General features: G+C 27.1%; 3 protein-coding genes across 3 annotated transcripts; all 3 read left to right on the top strand.

The window, feature by feature from the left end:
- The first annotated feature begins 3,111 nt into the window (after window positions 1-3,111).
- LOC127281290 (glucose dehydrogenase [FAD, quinone]-like) lies at window positions 3,112-6,465 on the top strand. The gene is made up of 6 exons (XM_051304935.1): window positions 3,112-3,293; window positions 3,362-3,611; window positions 4,664-4,922; window positions 5,031-5,522; window positions 5,608-5,935; window positions 6,050-6,465. Exons 1-6 carry the CDS (start codon window positions 3,112-3,114, stop codon window positions 6,375-6,377), a joined length of 1,839 nt encoding a protein of 612 aa, XP_051160892.1. The 3' UTR covers window positions 6,378-6,465.
- Window positions 6,466-6,782: 317 nt separating this feature from the next.
- On the top strand, window positions 6,783-10,842 carry LOC127281239 (glucose dehydrogenase [FAD, quinone]-like). Its single transcript, XM_051304855.1, has 7 exons — window positions 6,783-6,955; window positions 8,309-8,552; window positions 8,867-9,125; window positions 9,214-9,474; window positions 9,534-9,764; window positions 10,092-10,419; window positions 10,521-10,842. The coding sequence occupies exons 1-7, from the start codon at window positions 6,783-6,785 to the stop codon at window positions 10,840-10,842; spliced, it is 1,818 nt and encodes a 605-aa protein (XP_051160812.1).
- A 344-nt stretch (window positions 10,843-11,186) lies between these two features.
- On the top strand, window positions 11,187-15,077 carry LOC127281097 (glucose dehydrogenase [FAD, quinone]-like). Its single transcript, XM_051304595.1, has 8 exons — window positions 11,187-11,309; window positions 12,461-12,639; window positions 12,881-13,124; window positions 13,244-13,502; window positions 13,610-13,870; window positions 13,939-14,169; window positions 14,232-14,559; window positions 14,677-15,077. Exons 2-8 carry the CDS (start codon window positions 12,461-12,463, stop codon window positions 14,981-14,983), a joined length of 1,809 nt encoding a protein of 602 aa, XP_051160552.1. The 5' UTR covers window positions 11,187-11,309; the 3' UTR covers window positions 14,984-15,077.
- Window positions 15,078-17,301: the final 2,224 nt, after the last annotated feature.

The following is a 17,301-nucleotide window of genomic DNA, read 5'->3' as shown; positions in this document are numbered from 1 at the left end:
TTTTAAAGTTGCTGATTACGAATTCGGTGTCAGTTTTTAAAAATTCAAAATGGCGGATCCAATATGGTGGTCGAATTTTTGAAAATTTAACAGATTTAAAGTTGCTGATTACGAATTCGGTGTCAGTTTTTTTTTAATTCAAAATGTCGGATCCAATATGGCGGAAGCATTTTTGAAAATTTAAGAAATTATAATTTAGCAAACTAATAATTTAAGTATTTCTTATCGTACACCTGATTGTAGATGCTTTGTTTTTCTTTAAAATTAAAAATTCCTTATTTTTTTAAAATTATTTTTCTTCTGTATAGTTAATTAACCATTTAAGGTGAATGTTCCAATTTGGGAACATAAACCAATTATGGGAATAATTATATACACGTGGAAAAAGTGCAAATTAACTTGAAGGTCAATTAGAAACAATGGATCACGTATATATCTTTAATTCGCGTGTATAATTATTTTTTAATAACATTTATTATATTAATTAATATATTTTGCTTCAAAAAAAATAGTTAAAGGTATTGTAATCAATTTTTTTAAATAAATGACTCTAAATTAAAAAGAAATACTTTATTTATTAATAAAGAAAAACACTTGTACTACTTTGTTATCGTCCCCACTTTTAAGTCTAAAGGAAATGCATTAAATTATAGTTTTCAACAGGAAAAATTCTACAATGGCAACGTGATTATGATAAATTTTTGTTATGGAGCACATTTACTGATAACAGTAAAACCTTGACAAAAAGAAATATATATATATAATTAAATTTCGCATGAAAAAACCAAAAAAAAAAAAAAAACTTTATTTTAGTGAATTTATACTAATTTACAGAAATTTTTTTTTTCAATTCTATCACGGAGAAAAATGAAAAAACGAATAAAGTAACTTTTACTATACTTTAAAAGTAAAACCAGAACTGTCCGCAGTTTCTGTGCATTTCTGGCAATTTTTACTCCAGACCCTCATAACAAAAGGATATCCCTAGGATATTCATAGGATATCCATATCAATGGTCGATATCCTAGAATGGTCCCCAGGATATCTTGGGATATTGGATGGATATCCAAACCGCCGGTATGTGGGAAATCAATAGGACATCCATAGGATATTCAAAGGATATCCCTAAGACATCCACAAAATATCTATTGGATATTATATCGCAGGATATCCATGGGATATCCTCAGGATGTCCGTGGGATATTCTTAGGATATTCACGGGATATTTAATATCTCAACATATATTTTTAAAGGTTAAAATTGTTAACCTAATGTAATGAATAATAATATAATAAAAACAAAAATCTTATGAGCTTCTAATTTATTTTAAATGAAGATTTGAAACGCATTTTTCATAGTTTTTAAATAAACTCATGCACTTAATGTATAATTAATATTAATAGTTATTCGTTATTTGCGGGGAAGAATTTATATTGTTTAAAGCCAATTTATTTTCTGACAATATTAAGCATATGAATAAAGGAATAAATCACGAATGAGAAAAAAATTAGTTAATAAAAATTTCAAATTAAACAACTTTCTCGAAAAACAAGTTGCATTTTATTTTATTTATATAAAATTTAATTCACAGAATATTCTCACTCGTACTCTCATAATGACTTTAAAAACAGTATCCTGAGAATATCTTCTTGACATCCAGAAGATATACTGAGAATATCCTGAAAATATCTATGGGATATCCTGCCGATATCTATGGGATATCCTAATATCTGTGGGATATCCTGACGATATCTATGGGATATCTGGAGAACATTTATGAAAGTCTATAGAGATATCCTGTGGATATCCTCAGATATCCATGGGATATCCGAAGGATATCCAAACCGCCGATTTTTTGGATATCCTTAAGAGATCCTTTTGATATCCATAGGACATCCCTAGGATATCTGCGAGATATTATCAATATATCCCAAGATATCTTGTGTTATTAGGGAGAATGAGTAAAATTTATTCCGGAAATAATAAAATTTACTTCTGAAATAGTAAAAATTATTCCGGACATAATAAATTTTACTATTTCTGGAGTAAAAATTATCAGAAATTGCGCAGAGACTCGGGACAGTTCCGATTTTACTTTTAAAGTATAGTAAAAGTTACTTTATTCATTTTTCCATTTTTCTCCGTGTAATTATATTAGAAAAAAAAAGTTTTTTTTTGTATTAACACTAATTCAAGACATATTATACTCATATACTATAAAATACGAGCGTTTTCGTTTACTTTCAAAACAAATGTCATTTCCTTCCGCATCACCGTAAAAATTTTCAAATAAGGAAATCATTTCTTAAATACAGAAAAATGTTGTTAGTCAAATAAAAATATTTTTTTCTCCTTGAAAACTCTTATCCCATTACAAAAAATTGGTAATGCATATATAAACAATCTATATTTATTTGTTACACGTAATGTTTTTCTTAAATAATAGTTATGTTATATACTCTTATTTAAATTCTCAAGATTCTGTTAAAACTTGTCACTCGTGAGTTTTTTGAGATTACTGCTAACGAATCTGACTCATTAAAATTTGGATTTAAAAATTTTTAAATTTCCTGAATATAACGATTTGGATCAGTTTGAAAAAAAAAAAATTATTTGCCATATTGGATTCAATATATATATTTTACTAAAAATTAGTAAAAATTCTTACTACTGTGAATTAGTAGCTCACTTTTTACCAATTCAAATTTAGAGAGATTATTTAATTTTTATATTACACTAATTTAAAAGTATCAATTTGATACTTTTAAATTAGTTGTGATAACTAATGGAGAATAAGAATTCTCATATTGAAAAAAAAATTTTCTTATTCTTCAGAAAAATGAAGGAGGCTCTAACATAACCTTAAAACTGAAAAAATGGTTTTTAACGTAAACAAAAATTCTAATAAATATAAATTTCGAACATAATTTATTCCAAAAAAAAATGTTTAACTAGATTTACAAAAATTTTTTGTAATTAACTTTTATTAATGTTCTGTTTGCGTTAAAAATCAATTTTCAGTTTTGCGGTTATATTAGGGCCTCCATCCTCTTTAATTAAACATTAATTTATAAAATCACAGTCAAATAAAATTAATCGTAATAAAAATCAATGCAGATGAATTGCAGTTATTGTCCAACGCCAATTACAAGTGATGTTAGTTTAGCATCAGCTTGTACTGGTGGCGTTTCCTTTATTTTATTCATTGGAATTTTGGAATCTTTTATACGAAGACAATGTGACCTTGAAGATCCATGTCATCGTATTAGGCCACGTGAAAAACCCAATTTAAGGTAAAAAAAAAAAATTTAAATAACAAAATAATAAAAAAAAATAAAAAATAAATAAAATTTTATTATAGCTATGATTTTATTGTAATTGGAGCAGGAAGTGCAGGTGCTGTAGTCGCTTCAAGATTATCAGAACAAAAACGTTTTTCAGTTTTATTGCTCGAAGCGGGATTAGATGAGCCAGCTTGGTCACAAATACCGCGATTTTATTTATCCACTCTAGGTACAAAATTAGATTGGCAATACACATTTGAAAATGAAAACAATAATCAATGTTCATCAGATGGAAATAATGTACAGTGCTATTGGCCAAGAGGAAAGGTTGGTTTTTGGGGTAATATTCTGTAACTTAATTTCATTTTTACTTTCACCTTCACCTTAACTATAATTTCCCTTTACTTTCACTTTCTTTTAAACTATACTTTATTTCCACCTTACTTTCACTTTCACTTTTACATCACTTTAATTATACTTTCACTTTCACTTCATTTTCACTGTACTTTAACTTCCACTATTCTTTCACTTCACTTTCATTTCGCTTTCAGTTTTTCAAGTGAACGTGAAGTGAAAGTGAAGTGAAAGAATAGTGGAAGTTAAAGTATAGTGAAAGTGTAAAGTGGAAGTAAAGTGCAAAAATAGTGGAAGTTAAAGTATAGTGAAAATGAAGTGAAAGTTAGCGGGAAAGTGAAGTGAAGTCAAGTTACAGAATATCACCCTTAAAGAGAAAATTTTCTCAGGATATCCTAGGATATCATATGGACATTTTCAGGATATCCTACATTAGTTTAGTATCCTACATTAGTGAGGGAAGGGTTATTTTGCATTTTCATCCCAAAAAAGGGTTATTTTGCAATTTTATGCAATTTTTTACGAATTTTTGGATATATACCTTTAAAATTACTCTATTTTTAAAAAGTTACTTATAAACAATTTTTTATGGTTTTTTTTTTATTATTTATTGTTGTTTTTTAAATTTTTAGTTAGGCACCTATATAATATTGTGCCTAATTTTAAGTATCATTGAAATCAATTGTTTTTAACTTAATAATTTTATCATTTCTTATTTCTTTTTTATTCTTATTTAAATAAAATCAAATTATTGAATTTTTGTCTTTTTGGCCGGCCAGTCCGCACGTGTGGTGCCTGCGCTGTTTAGATTCGGTAAGTGCATTCTTGTGCGCTACCAATTGACATTTTCGCGCTTTGATATAAGTGTGTACATTTTTGTACTTTTTTTAATTGCGAAAATATTCAATAATAAATATTATTAAAAATAATAAATAAATAATTATAAATAAAATAGTTAAAAATTTATTTAAAAATTGTCTTGATTAATGGAAAAAAAAATAAACTTAAAAATTTATGTCCAACAGGTTCTTGGTGGAACGAGTTCAATTAATGGACTGATATACTTGAGAGGATCCCGTAAAGATTACGACAATTGGGAAAAAATGGGAAACAAAGGTTGGTCCTATAAAGACGTACTTCCATTTTTTAAAAAAAGTGAAAATAATTTACAAATTAATAATATGGATTCGGGTTATCACAATCAAGGAGGACCACTTTCGGTGGCACAATTAAATTATCATCCACCAATGAGTTATGATATTTTAAAAGCAGCAAAAGAATTAGGTGAACTATTTTAAAAAAATCTAATTATTTGCTATTCACTCATTTAATTATTATTATTATTTATTTTCATTAGCTATTTTTTAACATTTTTTTTTTTTTAATTATTAGGTTACGAAACAGTTGATCTAAATGGAAAAAATCATACTGGATTTGCAATTACACAAAGTACAACCAATAGAAATAGTCGATATTCATCAGCTCGTGCATTTTTGAGACCAGCGAGAAATCGTCAAAATTTACATATTATTCTAAATTCAACGGCAACGAAAATTATTTTCAATGCTAATAAGAGAGCAATTGCTGTGGAATATTATAAAAATGGTAAATACATAAAAATTGGAATTAATAAAGAAATCATTGTCAGTGGAGGTATAGTAAATTCTCCACAACTATTGTTGAACAGTGGAATTGGACCTAAGGAAGAATTAGAAAAAATTGGTGTACCAGTAATTCATCATCTTCCAGGTGTTGGAAAAAATTTACACGATCATGTTTATTTTCCTCTAAGTTTTTCTATCAATGAAACAGAAATTGGTACTATAAATCAGGCCTCAGCCATGGAATATCTTCTATTTCGAAAGGGACCTTTAAGTGGTGTAGGTAATGTCATTGGAAAAAAATCTATTTTACCTGATAATGATGTTTGAAATATGAAAAATTCATTTCTTTAATTTATTTACAATAGGCCTTTCGGCAATGACCGGATTGATAAATTCAAAATATGCAAATCCATTGGATGATAATCCTGATGTGCAATTATTTTTTGCTGGTTATATGACAAGATGTTCGGAAAGTGAATCATTTAGTGGAAATTCAATATCACGAAGGCAAATTGCCTTTATTCCAACTCTGATTCATCCAAAGAGTAAAGGATATTTACAACTGAGAAATAGTGATCCACTTTCAAAACCATTAATTTATCCCAAATATTTAACTCATCCTGATGATATTTCTGTTATGATTGAAGCAATTAAATTTGCACTTCGATTTGCTGAAACGGAAGCTTTAAAAAAGTAGATTTCTCAAATATTTTTGAAAAGTTTAAAATTATTTTTATTTTAAGTCTAGGACAATCATTATTCAATGTCAGATATGATAATAATTAGTTTTCTAATTAATTTTTTTAGATACGACTTTCAATTGAATAAGACACCAGTGAAAAATTGTGAACATTTGGAATTTGGTAGTGATTCCTATTGGAAATGTGCAATAAAATATAGAGGCGGAAGTCCAGGATATCATCAAGCTGGATCATGTAAAATGGGTCCTAATTCTGATCCACTGTCAGTTGTTGATAATCAATTAAAAGTTAAAGGAATCAGAAATGTTAGAGTTGCTGACGCTAGTATTATGCCACAAGTCACTTCCGGTAATACTAATGCTCCTTCAATTATGATTGGTGAAAGAGCTGCAGATTTCATTAAAAATAGTTGGCGTCATTTTAAAAACAAATGAAAATTTTACTTTTGTATTCCTTAATAATTTTAAATTTTATTTTCCTCTCTCACTAAATGTTTTTTTATTCTTTTAAAAAAAAAAAAAACTCTTTCCAACTATATTGTTTGTTACTTCAGTTGTTATAATTTTATTAATAAAAAAAACCGATCAACAACAATTTTGTAAAAAAAAAAAATAAAAATACTTTTTCCTGTAGTGTAATCTTAAATAATTTTTATCTGTTTGCATTTTTTTTCCCCACTTTTCTGCAAAAATTGGAGAATATATTTTGAAAATTACCTGCCTTTTTGAATATTTTAACAATATTGTCGTTTACATAAAATTATTTAAAATTAAAGGTATAAGATTTTTTTTTTACAAAATTATTATTTTTTCGTCACTAATAATTTTATTCATATAGATATGAAGTGTAATAATTGTCCATTGCCAATTACAAATGGAATTTCATTGGCATCCACCTGTCCAGGTTTTGTGCTTTTTCAATTTTTGTCAATTTTAGAATTTTTTATTCGTAAACAATGTGACCTTGAGGATCCTTGTGGACGAGTATTACCACGTGATAATCCCGAAGGAAGGTCAAAAACTATTTTTTATGATTACTTTAATATATCATGCAAAAAAATCTTCATCTAGAACAGCGATAAGTTCCTCTGAAACAGAGGATATATTTCTCTAGAATAGCGAAAACTTTTGCTGTTATAGTGAAACATATCGCTGATCAAGGTGAACATTTTTTTTGCATGTATTGTTACGTCCAATAAAAATAACATTTGAGTTAAATGAATATTAACCCTTAACTTGCAAAGTTTCGTATTTGAACGTAAATGGCACAACGGGTCTGCTGGACCCGACATATTCAAACGAGTATTGTACAGCCGGTATTGAATATTTTTGCCTAAAAATTTAATCTGTAGTAACTTATTATGTGTTTTTTAAAATTTCATTAGTTTTACAGGGATTAATTTATTTTATTTTGTTAAAAAAAAAAAATTGTGAAAAATAAAAACGAAAAATTACGTGTTTTAAAAATTCATGAGTTATTTAAATTTTAATATTGACATAAAAATTTAAGATTATACTATTATTTTTTAAGAAAAGAATTATCACAACAGCAGGACTTGCAAAAAAAAGTTATTTATTTTGCAGAATAAAATGTGAATTTTTAGGTTAAAATTGAAAAATTTATAATTATTAATGTTTGAAGCTAATTTATTTTTTTTTTTTGTATCAAATTAGTTGTATCAGAAAACTTAGAAAATTACTAATATGTCAAACTAATATATTAAAATATTCAAATACATTCAAAATAAGAGCGAGAAAAAATGCTCGGGTCTACTAGACCCATAGTGCCAGTTAAGGGTTAATTAAAGATAATTTATAAATACAACCACTTTGAAATGTTTTCCTGTTCCCTCATATATTTTCCCCCAAAATTATTCATTATCTAGTATGAAACACTTGCTATTAGCCACTAAATCCAAAACGACGCACTAATCACATTCAACGATCTTCTTTACTCATTTTTTTTTCTTTTTTCAATATTTTATATAATTTACAAGATTCTGCAGTACTGCCAATATGAAAATATCCCAATGTAGAACATAATATAGCGTTGAATGAAAATGGCACAAACGGGTCTGCTGAACTCAAAAAACTTAGAAAATTATTAAGAATATGTCAAACTAAAAAAAAAAGAAAAAAAATAAAATATATAATAATATATTATATATTATTTAATAATAAATTTTTTTATAAAAATATAAAAAATATTCAAATACATTCAAAATAATTTGAGCGAGAAAAAATCCACGGGTCTACTAGACCCATGGTGGCAGTTAAGGGTTAATTCTGAATTTTGGTGAAATATAAAGTAAAAAAAATTGCTTTTTTCTGATCATAATAGCCCCGGTTAACTTAATTTTTTACAGTTACGATTTTATTGTTATTGGAGCCGGAAGTGGTGGTGCAACAGTTGCATCAAGATTATCGGAAAAACAATGTTTTTCTGTTTTACTATTGGAGGCAGGATTAGATGAGATATCATGGGTTCAGGTACCATCTCTATCCAGTAGAATTAGTGGTACATCAGTTGATTGGCAACATCGTGGTGAAATCGAAAAATATGGATGTCTCAATAAAAAAGAAAAAAGATGCGTATGGTGTGGAGGAAAGGTTTGCTTCTCTATAACTATAACCCTAATTCGAAATTTCGAATTTGTAATTTAATACAAAATCAGTCTACATAGTTAAAACAGAAATTTTTTAGTTTTCGTTAATCCTAAAATCATTTTTTATTAATCCGAAAGTAGTTTGTTCCAAAATACAAATCAGAATCAATTGTCTCGTTTTCGATTGATTCTGAATTTATTTTGAATTTGCATTTTAATCTAAACTAATTCGAATTAATTCTGTATATAATTTGGATTAATTACGAACTCAATTTAGTCAATATATGTAATGGGAAATAAAAATTTCTGTACCATTAGGTCCTAGGTGGTACTAGTTCTATCAATGGAATGATGTACATGAGAGGATCACATAAAGATTTCAACGATTGGGAAAAACTGGGCAATAAAGGTTGGTCCTACAAAGATGTTCTACCATTCTTTAAAAAAAGTGAAAAAAATTTACAAATGGATGAACTTGATCCCGAATATCACAGTAATAAGGGACCTTTACCAATTTCGAAATTCAATTATCAACCACCAATGACCCCTGATATTTTAGAAGCTGCTAAAGAATTAGGTATGCTTGTTAATTAATCAACCAAAAATTAGCAAAAAGAAGTATTAAATTTTTATTTCCCCCCACCCCTCCGTGATTAAAATTACAGGTTACGATATTGTCGATTTGAATGGAAAAACTCATACTGGTTGGACAGTTGCACAAACAACGACAAATGGAGGATCGCGATTTTCAACAGCTCGAGCATTTTTACGACCTGCACGAAATCGTCAAAATCTACACATTATGATTAATAGCACCGTGACGAAAATTATTTTCAATGATGAGAAAAAAGCAATTGGAGTTGAATTTTACAAAAATGAAAAATTTGTACAAGTTAGAGTTAATAAAGAAGTCATTGTTAGTGCAGGTAATCATTTTTTTCTCTTTAAAATTAATACCGTGATACTCGAAACCAAATTTTTTTAGGTGCAATTAATTCACCACATATACTGCTAAACAGTGGAATTGGACCAAAAGAGGAATTAGAATTCCTTAAAGTTCCTGTTGTGCATAATCTTCCGGGTGTTGGAAAAAATTTTCACGATCATGTTCAATTTCTTTTGACATTAACTATTGATGAGAAGGAACAGAATGCTTTGAATTGGGTTTCGGCTATGGATTATTTACTTTACAGAAAAGGACCACTATCATCAACAGGTGAGTATAAAATTTTTCTAACATTATAATTTAGTTTATAAAAAATTTTTACTTTTATTTTCTATAATTCAATTTTAGCCTACTTTAGTACCAAGAAAGAGACTATACTTTTCCGAAGCATTTTGATATGCTAAATCCGATTATGCCATCAAAATTCACTCAGGTTAGAATATCTCGAAAACCTGAGTCAATTCTGCAGATTCGCGGATTTAGAATATCAAAATGCTTCGGAAAAGTATAGTATGATTCTTGGTTCTGAAGTAGGCTCTAAAATTTTCTCTACCTCTGTTTAATTCTGGGATTTTTAATTTTTTTTTATCAATCAAGGTGGATGGCAAGTGACTGGAATGATAAATACAAAATTTGCAAATCCACAAGATGATCATCCGGATATACATATGGTATACGGTGGATATGGAGCATTCTGTTCACAGTCTGCAAATATAAATACGGATGAAAATTCAAGAAGAAAAGTAACAATAGTACCAGTGGTGCTACATCCCAAAAGTAGAGGTTACGTTCGTTTGGCGAACAATAATCCTTTATCAAGACCACGCGTTACAGCTAATTTTTTCTCTCATCCCAATGACGCGTCAGTTCTAGTCGAAGGAATTAAATTTGCCCTTAAAATGATAAAAGCAAAAGCTCTTGAAAAGTGAGAGAAAAATTTTTTTTAGCAATTATTTATTGCAAAATTTAATATATTAGTAGATGCTAATTCATTACTTAATGGGAAAAAATGTAAATTATTTTCAGATATGACTTTCAATTGGACGAGACACCGGTGAAAAATTGTGAAAATTTGAAATTTGGAAGCGATTCCTATTGGCAGTGTGCTGTGAGACATGATACATCGACAGGTGCACATTATGCTGGTTCTTGTAAAATGGGATCTAATTCAGATAAATTGGCAGTAGTTGATAATGAATTGAGAGTTAGAGGTGTTCAAGGAGTGAGAGTTGCCGATACCAGTATTATGCCACGAGTTACATCGGGAAATACAAATGCCCCGGCAATTATGATTGGCGAAAGAGCTGCAGATTTTATTAAGAAAACTTGGAAATTCAACTATTGTTAAACCTCTAAAATTTCTATACAGAAATATATTATTTCATTTAAAAAATTGATTTCATTAAATTTAAAATCTTTTGTTTTTTGTGATAATTTTAGCAGTAGGGAGAAGAAAGTAATTTTTTCTAAATACCTGGCTCTAACAAGGTACAATAAATTAATAATCGAATAATAAAAATAATTACAACCAAATTATTACTTATGCTTAATTTTACAGTTCATGGAAAATAATTAACATGTAAAAATGTATTTAATCTACTATTTTGCATTGCATAACCAAAAGTAGGGCATATGATGTCAAATCAGCTAATATATTTCAGTTTTATAATTTACAATGCAAAAATTATATTTGAACAATTCACGATTCTTTCAATAATATCCAGTTTTTTAGGAAGCAAATAATTCGTGCATGCATATTATTTTCCTTGTAATTTACTGAATTATATTTAAGTAATATAGAAAAAATTATAGAAGGTAAATTTTAATTTATCATTTTTAGATTTAAATTAATTTACAAATAAAATTTTGTTATTTTATCCATTTGTATAATAATTAAATTGATAACTTTTTATAGCTGTAACTATAAAATATATTTACAATTTCATTTAGTACCCATATAATACCCAAAAATATAATTAATCGAATTTTTTTAATAGAAATAATTACAAAAAAAAAAAATATATTTCACTAACCTTAATCTGTAAGTTATCAAAAATTTTTGACGTAAAGATATGCAGAACCGCGTTTTAATTATAATAAAATACTTTTTTTAAAAATTTAAGAGATCACGATTTTAAAAATTACGAACACTCACGGAGCAAAAAAATTTACTGAAATGACAAAAAAAAAAAACGATAAAGAAAATATATTCAACATAGACGAATTTAACTTTTAAAATTATCAAACAGTTCACGTTTTAAACAGGTCAAGACACGAATTACAACTGATTGAATTATCATCGGGATTAGTTATTGAAATCTGTAAATGAAAAATATAAAATTAGAGTTTTGAAACGACAACTTTATGACGAAAGAGATAAAAATTAATTAATAAATTATAAAGTCTAAAATCAATTAAATCGATTTTTTTGATAAAATGGTTATTTAGTGACGAATTAGTGAACCTGAAACCAAATTTGATGTGAGATTTAAAAAAATTTTAAATGGCGGACACAATATGGCGGTCAAAAAATTTTTTGAAATTAACCAGATTTACTTGAAAATTATTTCTAGGGGATTTTTGGGGTCGCTGAATCCAAATTTATGGTGAGATTTAAAAAATTCAATATAGCGAAAAATTTTAAAAATTGATTTGATTCGTTCAAAATTCGTTACTCGGGGTTTTTTTTTGGAGTCGATGAATCCAAATTTGAGGTTAGATTCAATAAATTCAGATTCATAAACCCAAAAAACCTCCAATTAACGAATTTTAAACGAATCAAATACAATTTTTTAAATTTCCGCCATATTGGGTCTGCCATTTTGAATTTTTTAAATCTGACCTTAAACCTTATTAATAATGTAAATGTAATTATAATTCCTAGTTTTGATAAAAAAAAATCACGCATTAGAAATTATAACTGAACATAATATTATGTTTTTAAAAATTAAAATTCTTTTCAAAAGATGCAGATAAATTGTACAAATTGTCCAGTGCCACTAACAAGTAAAGTCACTCTATCATCAACATGTGGTGGGCCATCTTTTTTATTGTTCATGGGTATTTTGGAGTCATTTATTCGTAAACAATGTGATCTAGATGATCCATGCAATCGAGTTATATCACGCGATGAACCCAATACAAGGTAAAATTTTTGAAAATTTTAGCATTATCCAGTCATCATTTTTAAAAAAAAAAACTGATTTTTTTAATACATCTCAAAAAAAATTTTTCCGAAGTTTCGAATCTATTTAAAGAAAATTGAAAGGGATGGAATATTTTAAGCCCCCTTAATAAATTAAAAATTAATAATTAAAAATAATATAAAAATTAATAATTAATTAAAAATAGTTAAAAATAAATGGAATTAAAAATATTCTAAATAGTTATGACTACGTTGTAATTGGAGCGGGAAGTGCTGGTTCAGTAGTTGCCTCGAGATTGTCTGAAGAAAGAGATTATTCAGTTTTACTTTTAGAAACAGGATTAGATGAACCAGGATGGCTTCATGTGCCATCATTTTTTGTTAATCCAATACATACAGATTTAGACTGGCAATATAGTTTTCAAAGTGAAGGCAATGATTGTTCAAATGAAAATGCAGCACAATGTTATTGGCCAAGGGGAAAGGTTATTATTTAAAAGATTTTTAGAATTTATCAAAACAGAATATCCTTTTTTTTCTTCAATTAACAATATATGTTTTTGGAAATAATTTCGTATTTCTGTCAAAAATAAATTTTTTTTAGGTTTTAGGAGGTACAAGTACAATAAACGCAATGTTATACATGAGAGGTGCTCATGAAGATTTTAATAAATGGGAAAGAATGGGAAATAGTGGTTGGTCTTTTGAGGATGTTCTTCCATTTTTCAAGAGAAGTGAAAATAATTTACAAATGAATCGAATTGATCGTGAATATCATGGACAAGAAGGGCCACTTCCTGTGACACAATTTAATTATCATCCTCCAATGAGTTATGATATCTTAAAAGCTGCCAAAGAATTAGGTAAATTATTATTTACCAAAAAGTAATAATAAATTTAATTTTCTTAGCCAAAGTTTTGGGGACAAAAATATTTGTCCTAGTTTCGTTAATCTTTAGCGTTTTTTTAGGTTACGATAATTTGGATTTAAATGGAAGAAATCATACAGGATTTGCAATTGGTCAAAGTACATCGAGAAGAGGTAGTCGATATTCAACTGCACGTGCATTTCTTAGACCGGCGAGAAATCGTCATAATTTACACATTATGCTAAATTCCACTGCAACGAGAATTATTTTCAATAATAATAAAACAGCCATTGCTGTTGAATTTTATAAAAATGGAAAATTCATCAAAATTGGAGTTAATAGAGAAGTTATCGTTAGTGGAGGTAATAATCGAAAATAGAAATATTATTTTACTAATAATCATTTTTTGAAATTCTAATTTTTTTTTAAGGTATAATAAATTCTCCGCAAATACTATTGAATAGTGGAATTGGACCTAGAGCAGATTTAGAAGCAATTGGAATTCCATTGATTCATGATCTTCCAGGTGTTGGTAGAAATTTACACGATCAAGTTCATGTTCCCTTGACATTTTCCATCAATGAAACGGACAAAAATGATTTAAATTGGGCTTCTGTTATTGAATATTTACAATACAGAACAGGACCCCTAAGTGGCATTGGTAATAATTTCATGGTCAAAAACAAAATTACAAAATTTAAAATTTTTTTAAAAATCTTTTAGGAATTCTACAAACAACAGGATTTATAAATACAAAATATGCAAATCCACAAGAAGACTATCCGGATATACAAATGGTTTTTGGAGGATACATGGCGGCATGTTCTGAAAATGGAATGATCAATCGGATTCCAAAGAGTAGACGAAAAATTGCAATTCTACCTGTAGTTATTCATCCAAAAAGTAAAGGTTACCTACGATTGAGAAACAATAATCCACTCTCAAAACCACTAATTTATCCTCGCTATATGTCTAATTCTGATGACATAGCTGTACAAATTGAAGGAATTAAATTTGCTCTACGATTTGCTTCAACGAATGCATTTAGAAAGTAATTTAAATTTTAAATAATTTTGCTTCAAAAAAGTAGGGTAGGGGGATTTTCTAAAAGTTTTTAATTTTTAATTTTTTAATTTTCTAATTGTTTTTTTTTCTGTAATTATTTTAGATATGATATTCAGTTTGACAGAAGTACATTTAAAATTTGTGAACACTTAGAATTTGGAAGTGAACCCTATTGGCAATGTGTAGTGAGAAATTATAAAAGCACAGTAAATCATCAAGCAGGATCATGTAAAATGGGACCTGATTCAGATCCACTGGCAGTGGTTGATCATTTATTGAGGGTCAAGGGTGTGAGAGGTGTTAGAGTAGCTGATGCTAGTGTTATGCCACAAGCAACTTCAGGAAACACAAATGCTCCCGCTATTATGATTGGGGAAAGAGTTGTTGATTTTATCAGAAATGTTAAGTGAAATTTAAAAATTATTTATTACTATAGTATTAAATCACAATTTAATACTGTAATAAAATAACAAATACAGAAATAAAAAAAAAATTTAATATTGATTTGTCGAATATTGACCGTTTTTAAAAAATTTGTTTACCTTATCAAAATTTTAAATATCAAGTGAGTTATTAAATAAAAAGTTTTATCTATTACTTTAATTGTTGATTTTTGGTTTAAAACTAAATATTTAATTAATTTGCTATGAATGTAAATAATTTTCGCAAAATCAGGCTTTCCTTCTGAGTATCGGTAACTCTTAAAAGTAAATTACATCCGATCACCAACAGATGTCAGGACGTTAAAGTTATAACTCTAATATAATTATTTATTAATTTTACTTATTCGCAGTTCTTTAGACTGACATTAACATATATTTTTTAATTAAAAAATAGTCTCTTAAACATTTAGCAAAAATTAATGTAAACTTATTAATTATCTAAAAGATTTTTTATTATAAAAAATAATTTTATGTTCAATTTATTTAATTTATTAATTAAATTTGTTTAATTTAATTAATAATAATTAATGATTAATAATTATTATTAATAATAACTATTATTATTTAAATAAAAGATCTCAAAGTACTGTTTGGCCTATTAGCTAATTGTTGGCTATTGTTATTATTATTATTATTATTAATTATTATTTTTGGAGATAAATTTTTTCACCCAGACTGTTATTAAACATTGCGGGGAGTAAAATGATAATTCCAGTCTAAAGTTTCTTTAGGCATAAAAAAATTAATAATTTGCGATAGAAAAAAAACCTGATACTCTTTATAAAACAAAAATTAGGATACTAACTTAAATTTGCAGTAATATTCTAATATTGCAGCAATAATGTCAACATTAAGGTAATATTGAAGAAACTTTTTGTGCAGTAAGGAAATGAATTCTATTTGTTTGCAATGAATAATATATGAAGAATTTTGATGAAAAATGAAGAAAACAGAAAGACGTCAAAATTATCATATTACTAAATATGAAAATTATACAATATCGTCATGTTTCATTATTCACGACAAGGAAAGAATATTACTTCCCCTAACCGACTAAAATTGACTATATACATGTTTTAGACTTGAAGGAGAAAATGAATTAAAATAATAAAAATGATTTTAAAACAAATTTCTTAAGCTAATATTAATCCTTCCTGAGGATCTGTCAACGCGAGTCATGCAATAGCAGATGCAATACATATTATATAAGATAAAATATGTATGTACTATAAAACAATATAATACGTATATATACTTATTGCATTGTGGCAGGTCTGAGATTTTTATCAACCTCGCCGTGACAGTGATTTAAATTGCGAAATTATTCTTACGTTCATCGAAAGTCAGCTCTCAATCATCCGAAACAAAAAAAATAGTCAATTTCTTTATTCTATAAACCTTGGGACATATTGGCCTCGAAAATTAATTAATAATAATAATAATTCAATTTCTACTTTAAAATTTTTAATGATTATTTTTTTAATTGTAAAATAATTATGACATTATCATTAACACTGAAATTTTTATTGTCTTTTTTTTAATGTTTTAGAAAAACTATATCATTTGTTTATTTAATATCAATTTTATTTATCTTTTTGTAAAATTTTTTTCTATATTAATTATTTTATTTAATATTGGATATTATTTTATAATTTTTACTTTTGAATAAATTTTATTTTAAAGGCTCATATATTTTATGTAACGATCAATTTTTAGGACAATTTAAGTTGACTTGAAAAATCGTGATGGATCAATTTTTGACCGGAAGAAATATGTCATAAATATGAGTAGGAGAAACTGCATTTCTAGCTCAGGGCTACAAAACTCAGAATTATTGCTGTTTCATTTGTATAATCTGTCTCGTGATTATTAGTAATATAATCATTGAATCCAATCAAAATTATATTTATAAGAACACGAGTGACCTATCAATAAATATAAATGTCTTTCCTTGTTGTCTCTTCCGTCCACTTTTTTTTTAAAGTCATAATTTTTTAGTAAGCTTTTTTAAATAATTGTTGAATAAAAAAATTCATTTAAAAATTCAAAATGGCGAATTCAATGTAAAAATTCTTAAAATTCTTTAAAAAAAAATTAAATTTACACTATTTTCTTTTCAGGACATAACTGACATTGAGAAATAAGGAAAATTTTCTCTCGGAGGGTTTTGGTTTACAGTTACAAATATATAAATATTCAAGATGCATAATCTCCTTATTTCCCAATCATTTGCTTTACAAATATGAAAGAACGCGATATTCATATAATATACCTGTATATCCTTT

This window comes from Leptopilina boulardi, unplaced genomic scaffold (genome assembly GCF_019393585.1).
Source record: "Leptopilina boulardi isolate dan_hultmark-lab unplaced genomic scaffold, ZJU_Lbou_2.1 LbouV2_266, whole genome shotgun sequence".
In the NCBI taxonomy this organism is placed as follows: Eukaryota; Metazoa; Arthropoda; class Insecta; order Hymenoptera; family Figitidae; genus Leptopilina; species Leptopilina boulardi.
Note: the sequence above shows the minus strand (reverse complement) of the source record. Positions and strands in the feature narration are given on the sequence as shown.